At 39.6% G+C, this 11,985-nt stretch overlaps 1 protein-coding gene across 1 annotated transcript; it reads right to left on the bottom strand.

The window, feature by feature from the left end:
• Positions 1-5,370: 5,370 nt before the first annotated feature.
• LOC122005028 lies at positions 5,371-6,923 on the bottom strand. Its single transcript, XM_042559933.1, has 2 exons — positions 6,739-6,923; positions 5,371-5,920 (listed from the first exon to the last, which is right to left on the bottom strand). The coding sequence occupies exons 1-2, from the start codon at positions 6,921-6,923 to the stop codon at positions 5,371-5,373; spliced, it is 735 nt and encodes a 244-aa protein (XP_042415867.1).
• Positions 6,924-11,985: the final 5,062 nt, after the last annotated feature.

The raw sequence follows: 11,985 nt of genomic DNA on the forward strand, positions 1-11,985 counted from the left end.
TTGAAAAGGAAAATTTTAATTAATTAAAATTAAAAACCTTTTCTTAGTGTATATGGCCGGCCACACCATGGTGAGCAAACAAGACAATTTTCAATCAACAATTAAAATTCCTTATTTGTCTTCGGAAATTTTAAAAAATAAAATTTCCCTTTAAAATCCCTTCATGGTTGATAAAAAGAAATTTCTATAATTTTAATTTTTCAATATGTGAATAATTTACAAAGAAGAAAAATAAAATATCCTTCCAATTTACAAATAAGGAAAGAGATTTAATATCTTTTTTTAATCTTTTGTAGAGACTTATAAAAGAGATATTTTAATTTTTAATCTCTCCAATAAATTATATCTTCCACATAAGAAAAATTTAAAATTAAAATTTTTTCCTAATTTAATAAGGCCGGCCACCTAAGCTTAGGTTCAAGCCAGGGTCGGCCACCTATGGACCAAGGTTTGGCCGGCCCTAGCTTGGTCCTCAAGCTAGCTTGGCCGGCCCCTACACCATGGGTATGAAGGTGGGTATAGGTGGGTATAGTACTCTATAAATAAGAGGCTACGATAGGGACCGAGAGGAGGAATTGGTTTTGGTCTCCCGATAAAATTAAGCATCCCATGTTCGCCCCGAACACACAACTTAATTTTATCAATAATAATTCATTCCACTAGAGAACTATTATTGAACTACCGCACCAATCCCAAATTACATTTTTTGGCTCCTTCTTATTATGAGTGTGTTAATCTCCCTGTGTTTAAGATGTCGAATGTCCACTAATTAAGTGAGTTACTGACAACTCATTTAATTAATATCTTAGTCCAAGAATAGTACCACTCAACCTTATCATCATGTCGGACTAAGTCCACCTGCAGGGTTTAACATGACAATCCTTATGAGCTCTTCTCGGGGACATTATCAACCTAGATCACTAGGACACAGTTTCCTTCTATAATCAACAACACACACTATAAGTGATATCATTTGCCAACTTATCGGACTTATTGATTTATCAAGCTAAATCTCACCCATTGATAAATTAAAGAAATAAATATCAAATATATGTGCTTGTTATTATATTAGGATTAAGAGCACACACTTCCATAATAACTGAGGTTTTTGTTCCTTTATAAAGTCAGTATAAAAGAAACGACCTCTGATGGTCCTACTCAATACACTCTAAGTGTACTAGTGTAATTATATAGTTAAGATAAACTAATACCTAATTACACTACGACCTTCTAATGGTTTATTCCTTTCCATTTTGGTCGTGAGCTACTGTTTATAATTTATAAGGTACTGATAACATTATCTTCTATATATGACACCGCATACTATGTTATCTACAATATAAATTAATTGAACAACTACAAACAAATGTAGATAATTTGACCAAATGTAATTCTTTATTCAAAATAAATGTTTACAAAAGCTTAGACTTTCAGTATACACTTTAACACATACTACTAAGAAAATTTGAGGTACATCACTGGAAATCACCTACCTTGAGATAGGGTAGCAATCCAGTAGCTCACATCCCTACTACACACTGCCCGAAAGCTACAAATGAACACTCACATACAAATTCTTTCAAGAATCAATCCATAACCCAATTATACAGCAAAAAGTTGCTAAAAACCCTAACAAATGGAACCAACCTTACCTCAACAGACCCCCACCTCTTCTCTCGTGACCTCAGCAGCTACAAGAAGTGGAGAGGTCAGTGATCGACAGAGGAGGAGTACACCAGTGAGGTGATCCAATGCTTTCCTCTGCTCCAGAATAGAAAGAACATCACAATGGAGACTACTAAACAAGATCTTGAATCCATTACGAATCCAAATGGAGCTTACCTAAGTTGATCACCCGATTCAATCCATCTGGTGGGGAGATGTGGATCACCCTCCAGCGAATAGATCACAGAGGACGAACAAGGAGGTCGATCGGCTGGGGGTTGACGCGAATCAAGCCCCTCGCGGTGCCCTAGAGCCGGATCCCCGATCACGTGCAAGAAATAACAAAGGAGACGATTGTTCCACCGGAGATGGCCTGGATGCACCAATATTGTTGAGACCCAGCGATGTTCCTCAGGTGACTCGGGAAGAACAAGATCGTCGGGGAAGATCCCGCCTCCGTCGGTGTTGGTTGCGTCCGGTCATCCACGAGGGAGAGAAAGAGGGAGAGAGAAAGAAAGAGGATTTGTTGTAGCTAGTTTCCCTTGCTCAAGAATTAGCTCTGCGCCGTCGATGCCGAGAGGAAGAGAGAAAGATCGCTGGTGGTGTGGAAACAGCGACGCGAAGAACAGAGAAGAATAAGGAGTCGAGGGGAGAGAAGAGAGTTTGCGGCGTTAAAAGCTAGGGCACAGTAACCTTAATCCACTCCTTAATCAACTCCCACTTATGTTTGGGTATTCTAAACCGGCGTCCAACTAGCCCCATCAATTTGCTCCTCAAAATGAGTTATACGGACTCCGTTTAAATCTCAAAAAATTTCTAAAAAGTCCTAAAATTTCGTAAGGTTATTCCTCGATAACCCTTTTTAATAAGTTTGTAAATCTCACATTCTCCCCCATTAATAAAAATTTGGTCCCCAAATTTACGACTACCCACTAAAGCAAAGAGTAGTATATAAACTAATTCTAGTTACTGAAATGAACTTTACTCACCTTTAGAAAATAGGTGCGAGTAACTAGCTCGGATCTTTTCCTCCAATTCCCAAGTGGCTTCCTCATCCGAGTGGTGTTGCCATCCGACCTTGACAAGTCGGACTGTTGTGTTCCACAACTGACGTTCTTTGCCGTCTAGAATCCACACAGGAATCTCCTCGTAGGATACGTCTGGCTGAAGTGCAACTGATACATCTGATAGAATATGCGAAGGGTGTGGTACGTACCTCCTCAACATAGATACATGGAATACATCATGCACCCCGACAAGTGATGGTGGTAGCGCTAGCTGATACGCTACCTCACCTATCCTCTCGAGAATCTGGAAGGGCCCAATATAGCGAGGTGCTAACTTAACCTTCAACGCAAACCTTTAAACTCCTTTTGTAGGGGGCACCTGCAAGAATACATGATCATCTATGAAAAACTCCAAAGGTCTTTGTCTCCGATCTACATAACTCTTCTGACGATCCTGAGCTTCTGACAATCTGCGTCTGATAGTGCGAACCAACTCTGTATCACGCTGAATGCCTTGTGGTCCCAAAATCTGTGATTCCTCAACTTCTTACTATAAGGTGGGAGATCTACATGCTCTACCATACAACGCCTCATAAGGTGCCAAATGTATTGTTGAATGATAACTGTTGTTGTAGGCAAACTTTACTAGGTGTAAATGATCCTCCCAACTACCTCTGAAGTCTATGGCACATGATCTCAGTAGGTCCTCCAATTTCTGTATGGTACGCTCTGACTGACCATCTGTTTGGGGGTGGAAAGCGGTACTGAATCGTAACTCTGTACCCATAGCCTGTTGTAGACTCTGCCAGAAACGTGAAGTAAACCGCGGATCCCTATCAGAAATAATACTAAGGGGTATGCCAATATAATACAACTTTGCTAGCCGATCCAATGACTTTGTCTTACATATCGGTAGGAAATGAGTAGATTTGGTTAATCGATCAACGATTATCCAAATCGTATCATGTGCTCGCCGTGTCCTGAGCAGTCCCACAACAAAATCCATCGTGATATGCTCCCATTTCCATTCTGGTATTTGTATCTTCTGGAGCAATCCGGTTGGCCTCTGATGTTCAGCCTTCACTTGCTGACATACAAGACATCATGCAACGAAATCCGCAATGTCTTTCTTCATGCCAGCCCACCAATATGAACATCTCAGATCCCTATACATGCGAGTACCACCAGGATGAATCACAAATCTGGACCGGTGTGCCTCCTGAAGTAGGTCTTCCTTCACAGAAGATGATTTAGGGACACACAATCTTCCCTGGAAATACAGAATTCCATTTCCATCATAAGAAAGCTCTGTCTGCTATTCTAGGATAATTCTACTACATAAAAATTGTAGATGTTGATCAATAGCTTGAGCTTCTTTAATCCACTCGACAATAGGTGACTAGGCAACCATAATTACTAGAATACTCCGCTCAGTCTGACTCTCCTCAACTAATCCCAACTCAGAAAACCTCTATACCAGTTCTATAACTAACACTCAGTGATTAGCCAGAACTCCTCGGGATTTCCTACTCAAAGCATCAGCTACCACATTGGCTTTCCCTGGGTGGTAGTTGATTGTACAATCATAGTCCTTCAAGAATTCCATCCATCTCCTCTGTCTTAAGTTCAATTCTTTTTGAGTAGATAAATACTTAAAACTCTTATGATCTATGAATATCTCGAAGGTAATCCCGTATAGATGATGTCTCCAGATTTTCAGTGCAAATATAATAGCTGCTAACTCCAAATCATGCACTGAGTAATTCTTCTCATGCTCCTTCAACTGATGAGAGGAATATGAAACGACTCATCCGTGCTGCATGAGCACTGCATCTAACCCCTGTAATGATGCATCTGTAAAAAGTACAAAGCCATCATTCCCAAAAGGAAGTAGTAATATAGGTGCGGTAATGAGTCTTCGCTTGAGTTCCTGAAAACTCATCTCACAAGACTCTATCCAAGCAAACTTCACTCCTTTTCTGGTCAGTTGAGTCAAAGGCAGAGCTATGCTAGAGAAACCCTCAACAAACCTCCGGTAATAACCAACTAGACCGAGGAAGCTATGAATCTCCTGTACAAACTTTGGCTGCTCCCAGCTGGTAATCGCTTATATCTTTTATGGGTCCATAGATAGGCCACTGCTGGAAACAATGTGTCCCAGAAAACCCACAGAAGATAACCAAAATGCACATTTGCTGAACTTCATATAGAGATATTGTCGCCGAAGCGTCTCCAAAACTATACGAAGATGTTGTCCATGTTCCTCTTCAAATTGAGAATATATCAAAATATCATCGATGAATACAATGACAAACTGATCTAGGAACTCGAGGAATATCCTATTCATCAGATCCATGAAAATCACTGGAGCATTGGTAAGCCCAAATGACATTACCAAAAACTCATAATTACCATATTGAGTACGAAATGCTGTCTTTTGTATATCTGAATCTCTCACACTGAGTTGATGATAGCCAGAGCGTAAGTCGATTTTTGAATATACACAAGTATCCTTGAGCTGGTCAAATAGATCCTTTATACGCGGTAGGAGATATTTGTTCTTAATAGTTACTGCATTCAACTGTCGATAGTCAATACATAACCTCATCGATCCATCCTTCTTCTTCACAAAGAGTACTGGGGCTCCCCATGGAGAAACACTGGGATGGATAAACCCTCTATCCAGCAGCTCTTGTAACTACACCTTCAGCTCCTCTAATTCTTTAGGTGTTATGTGATACAGAGCCTTTGATACCGGTGATGTCCCTGAAATCAACTCAATCGTGAACTTCACTTGCCTTCTTGGGGGCAGGCCAAGTAATTCATCTGGAAATACATCAGGGTATTCTCGAACTATCGGAATGTCCGAAGGCTGTGAAGTATGATCCTGATCAACCTTAATCATAGATAACAAATACTCCTGACAACCTTGGAACAATAATCTTCGAGCTTGCAGTGTTGAGATAATAGAAATCCCATCATCCTTGGTACCCATAAATACCCAAGATGGTTGACCTGGAGGTCTAAATGTAACTACTCTCACGCTGCAGTCGACGGTGGTATAATACTTTGCCAACCAATCCATACCCAAAATAATGTCAAATTCTAGCATATCCAAAACCTGTAAGTCCACCATAAGTGTTTGGCTCTTGAATTCCAATGGGCATTCTTTAATCTCCTGACTGATATTTAGTATATCTCCCGAGGGTAAAGATACCGCTAATCCATGCATCCGATGAACTGACAATCTACAAATCTTACTTAGAAATACCCGAGAAATGAAAAAAATGGGAACTACCAGTATCTATCAATAATTCAGTAGGAAATGAATAAACAGTAATCATACCCTGAAAGACCAATCCCTCGGCCCGCTGTGCCTCCTCACGTGTAACAGTATAAACCCGTCCTACCTCCGGGCACGATGGAGGTACTCTAGTACTGGTCTGAAACTGTACTGGTGAAGCAGTAGCAAATTGCTTAGGCTAGATCACCGGACAAGAACTAGGTGACACCGTAAAATTCTACTATGCTAAATATATCTGATGCGAAGAAACAATGGTGGAATACTGTATAGTAATTGGTATTGCTGAGTGCTCCAGACTCTGGATGTGATATACCTGTGCCTGAGGAGGTGGTATACGCTACTAATGTGAAGCACTTTGTGTCCTTTGTGATCCTTTTGACTGTCGAGTCAGAGTAGTACGACTTCCTTGTGCAATACTCTTGGCTGCCTCCATCTGTGCCTTCAGTGTGAAATCACGACTCATATGACCCGGAAGCTTACAGTAATAGCATACATCTTGGCCCAATGGACAATTTGGTTTAGTGTGACCATCAACACCACACCTATAACATCTAAATCTAGTAGAAAGATCTTTCTGAGGGGGCCCAGAAGAACCAGCTTATCATCGTCTTGTCTTCGGTACTCGATAAGACTCCCCCGAAGTAGCCTAGGATCCGTGCCATTTAATTTGCCTTTTCTTGCCATGGTTTTGTTGATTCTGATTTGAAGTTGTACCCTGAGCCTTTTGTTTATCTTTTTCCCGTTCCTGAGGAAACCTACTACTGTGTCATCTCAATAACCAAAGCTCGATCTAATGCCTCCAGGTAAGTGCTAGGAGTAAAACCTGACATCTTGACACAGATATAAGCTGTAAGGCCCTGGGTGAACTGATCTAACCGATTGCTATCCTGAGCAACAAGATGAGGACAATGCTCCGCTAACCGATTAAATTCTGCATCGTACTCCATCACTGATCGATCACCCTGCTTAAGATTTAAGAACTCCTATCGACGGGCCATACGAAAAGGAGCCAGAAAATATTGTCTCGCAAATGCTACTCTGAATAATGTCTAGGTAATACTCTAATCCCCAAAAAGCGCTTTTTGCATCTTCCACCAAGTAACCACCTAGTCTCGCAAGTGATACGCAGCTAATTCGGCCTTTTCTTCCTTGGTGCATGACATATACTCAAAAGTGTCCTCCATATTTCCCAACCAAGAACGAGCAACACTAGGGTCAGGAACTCCATGGAACAAAGTAAATCGTCCCTTTATCGACCAAGCCAATAGCGGAATACGAGCTCTATCTCTCACCCAAGGAGTAGCGGCAGGAGTAGGGACTACTGATGGTAATATAGGAGGAATCTCTTGAGACTGAATACCCTGATCTCTCATAGGAGTCTGATGGGGCTGACCACGACTACCAATCTCAATATTTGTAGGATCCTTAGAAGAATCCACCTCCTGATCAACCTGCTCAGGTCTCGTTGACTCGATAGGTTGTTTTTGTGGTTGCCCTGGACCACGTCGGTAACTAGGGGTTGTCTCTCCACGCTTCATACCTGATACCAACGACAATATAAGACTACAAGAGTGTAATACAATAGTAAAGTAACTTACATCGTATAGCTTGGAGATATCCTTCCGCTGACTAGTCCCACAATCTGGAAAATCACAACGAGAACATAAAATATGAAATTCCAAATCACGGAAAAATAAAACTCGTAAACCTCATAAAACCTCGTAAAACCCCATAAACTATTGGTTGCTACACCTAGATTCCGTTCTGTTCCCCTGTACAAAAATTTTGTACAAGCACAAAACTTTTCCTAGCTACCCATGTGCTCTACTGAAGTTAAACATGGATTGCAAACAATGCTTAACATTATTAATCCAAGTTGCTCTTCAGAAGTTAAACTTGGATTGGAAACGAAACTTAACATTTTTACTCCAAGTTCAACTGACGTGTTCTTCAGACGTTAAACCATATTACAAAAGATAATTAAACATTTATTTCAAAGATTGGCTTCCAGGTTAAACATGGCGAGCCACTCGGCATTCTTGGGTATGAGATCATCCACCACTTCCTAGACAAAGTCTTTCAAAGAAATTCAATGTTTAAACTTCTTACAGTAACCCTCGGTTTAACTAAAGAGACCTCAATAGAAGCACAAGATCGAAACATGAAATCGAAACACAAAATCGATAACACAAAACCGATAACCTAAAATCGATAGCCTCTTGTGTTGGTATTTCAGGATCCATTCAAAGAATATGAATTAATTATGAAGCGGAAACTAATAATTAGTTATACCTTTCTTTGAAGATTTAATAACCTCTTGATCTTCTATTGTATTCATCTCCTTCTCTTGGACGTCGTGTGGGCGACGATCTACCAAGATGAAATCCACCCAAACCTTTTTCTTCCTTCCAAGCTTTCGGCCACCAAAGGGATATCACAACTAGAGAGCCTCCCTTCTCTTCTTCTTCACCTCCAAGTATCCGGCCACCAATGGAACTCCAAGCTTGATGCCGCCGGCCACGAGAAGAAGAAGAAAAGAAGAAGATGAAGGGTCACCCACCAAGGAAAGGAAGAGGAAATAGAAGATGTGTTAAACCATAAGGCACCATCTCTTTTTCTTTTATAATCCTTGGTGAATGCAAAAAAGGAAAGTTTTAAAACAAAATTAAAACTTCCTTTTAATCCTCTATCATGGTCGACCACACCCTTTTCATCAAACAAGGAAAGATTTTAAACAAAAATTAAAATTTCTTTTTTAAAATCTCTTTTGTGGATAGCTATAAAAAGAATGTTTTATAAAATTAAAATATCTCTTTTAAATCCTTTTGTGGATGTCTATAAAAGGAAAGATTTCAATAATTAAAATCCCTCTTTTAAATCTATTTTATGGATCTCTATAAAAGGAAAGATTTTAACAAGTTAAAACTCCTTTTATTTCCTTTTGTGACCAATCTAAAAAAAGAAAGTTTTATAATTAAAATCATTCTTTTAAATCCTTTTTATGGATCTCTATAAAGGAAAGATTTAACAAAAAATAAACTTCCTTTTCTAATTTATGTGTGGTCGGCCCCTCGCTTGGGCACCAAGCAAGGCTTGGCCGACCATAGCTTGGGCTCTAAGCTTGGCTTGGCCGGCCCCTTGCTTGGACACCAAGTAAGGCTTGGCCGGCCCTAGCTTAGGCTAAGAAGCTGGGCTTTGGATGGATATAAGGCTTTATATAAGAGGCTACAATAGGGACCTAGAGGAGGAATTAGTTTTGGTCTTCCGATGAGCTTGAGCTTCCCGTGTTCGCCCCGAACACCCAACTCAAGTTCATCAATAATAACTCACACCACTAAAGAGTTATTATTGAACTACTGCACCAATCCCAAATTATATTATGGGCTTCTTTTTATCATGAATGTGTTAATCTCCTTGTATTTAAGATATCGAATACCCATTAATTAAATGAGTTACTGACACTTACTTAATTGATATCTAGCTCTAAGAGTAGTACCGCTCAACTTTATTGTCATGCCGGGTTAAGTCCACCTGCAGGGTTTACATGACAATCCTTATGAGCTCCTCAAGGGGACATCATCAACCTAGATAACTAGGACACTGTTTCCTTCTATAATCAACAACACACCATATAAATAACATTATTTCCCAACTTATCGGGCCTATTGATTTAATGAACTAAATCTCACCCATTGATAAATTAAAGAAATAAATACTAAATATATGTGTTTGTCATTATATCGGGATTAAGAGTACACACTTCCATAATAACAGATGTCTTGTTCTTTTATGCAATCAGTATAAAAAGATTAACCTCAAATGGTCCTGCTCAATACACTCAGAGTGTACTAGTGTAATTCTATAGTCAAGATAAACTAATACTAAATCACATTACGACCGTTCTAATGGTTTGCCCCTATCCATTTTGATCGTGAGCTACTATTTATAATTTATAAGGAACTGATAACATGATCTTCAGTGTGACACCACACATCATGTTATCTATAATATAAATGAACAACTACATTTAACATAAATGAAGATATTTGACTAACGTGATTCTTATTTCAAAATAAATATTTACACAAAAAGCTAGGCTTTTAGTATACATTCTAACAATCTCTCACTTATACTAAAAGATTATGCTGCCATATATACTGCCATACATCTGATTCTCATCCCCTCAACATGCCCATCAAAAGCTCTCGCCGGAAGGGCCTTAGTGAAAGGGTCTGCCAGGTTATCTGCTGATGTAATATTGGCGACAATAACTTCTCCTTACTTTACGATGTCTTGTATCAGGTGATACTTGCGCTTAATGTGTTTACTTGCCTTATGGGTTCGTGGTTCCTTCGAGTTTGCTACTGCACGACTATTATCACAATAAACTGTGATAATTTTGGGCAAATCAGGAATCACATCTAAGTCCATCAAAAAGTTCCTGAGCTATACAGCTTCTTTGGCTGCCTCAGAAGCTGCTACATACTCAGCTTCCATGGTGGAGTCTAAAACGTACTTTTGCTTAACCCTCCTCCATGCTATGGCTCTACCTCCCAAAGTAAACACATAACCTGAGCTTGACTTACTATTGCCCCTATCTGATTGGAAGTCAAAATACGTGTAACCTACAGGGAGCAAGTCATCTGCCTGGTAAACCAGCATATAATCTCTAGTCCTTTTCAGGTACTTTAATATATATTTTACGATAGTCCAATGTCCCTGTCCTAGATTACTTTAATATCTGCTAACCATGCCCACGACAAAACAAATATCCGGTCTCGTACATAGCATTGCATACATTAGGCTTCCTACAGCCGAAGCATAAGGAACTGCCTTCATCTCCTCTATTTCCTTTGGTGTCTTAGGAGACATCTCTTTAGATAAAGGTACTCCATGTCGAAAAGGTAAGAAACCTTTCTTGGAGTTTTGCATACTAAAACGAGCAAGGATAGTATCGATATATGAAGCTTGGGATAAGCATAACATCTTTTTCTTGTGATCCCTTAGTATTTTGATCCCAAGAATATGTCCACATTCTCCCAAGTTCTTCATATCAAACCGTTTGGATAACTATACCCTTACATCTGATAATACTTTGACATTGTTGCCAATGAGCAAAATATCATCTACGTATAGTACAAGAAATACCACCACGTTTCCGTCACTCTTCTTGTATACACAAGACTCATCCGGACATTGAATAAACCCATAAGACTGGATCACTTCATTAAATCGGATGTTCCAAGATCTTGAAGCTTGCTTTAGTCCATAAATAGACCGATTGAGCTTACATACGAGATGCTCTTTGCCCTTTGCAATGAATCCCTCTAGTTGCTTTATATGGATGTTTTCTTCAAGACTTCCATTAAGGAAAGCTGTCTTGACATCCATTTTCCAAATCTCATAATCCATATGAGTAGCAATAGATAAAAGAATCCAGATAGACTTAAGCATGACTACCGGTGAAAAGGTTTCCTTATAATCGATTCCCTCTTTCTGAGTATACCCTTTCGCAATAAGCCTCACTTTAAAGGTTTCCACCTTCTCATCTACCCCTCTTTTCCTTTTGTAGACCCACTTACATCCAATGGCTTTTACACCATTTGGTGGTTCCACTAGCTCCCAAACTTTATTAGAATACATAGATTCTATTTCAGAGTTCATTGCACTTTGCCAAAATGCTGCATCTTTATCTTGGAGTGCTTCGTCATATGTCGAGGGATCAGGTTCATGTTCACCAGGGATCAAGTCCAAAGACTCTCCTAAAAACATGAATCTATTAGGTTGCCTAACAACCCTCCCACTACGACAAGACACTACCTGTAATTGTGTATCATTTGTGACACGTATTGCAGTTTCTTGTGGTATCTCATATTGTACTGTTGGTACTAGATTAGACGTGCCCTCCTTAATTTTTTTAAGAACAATTTTACTCATGGGCTTATGGTTCATTACATAGTCCTCTTCTAAAAATCAGGCATTGGTGCTAACAATGACCTTCTGATCTTT

The sequence above is a fragment of the Zingiber officinale genome, chromosome 1A (assembly GCF_018446385.1).
Source record: "Zingiber officinale cultivar Zhangliang chromosome 1A, Zo_v1.1, whole genome shotgun sequence".
Lineage (NCBI taxonomy): Eukaryota > Viridiplantae > Streptophyta > Magnoliopsida > Zingiberales > Zingiberaceae > Zingiber > Zingiber officinale.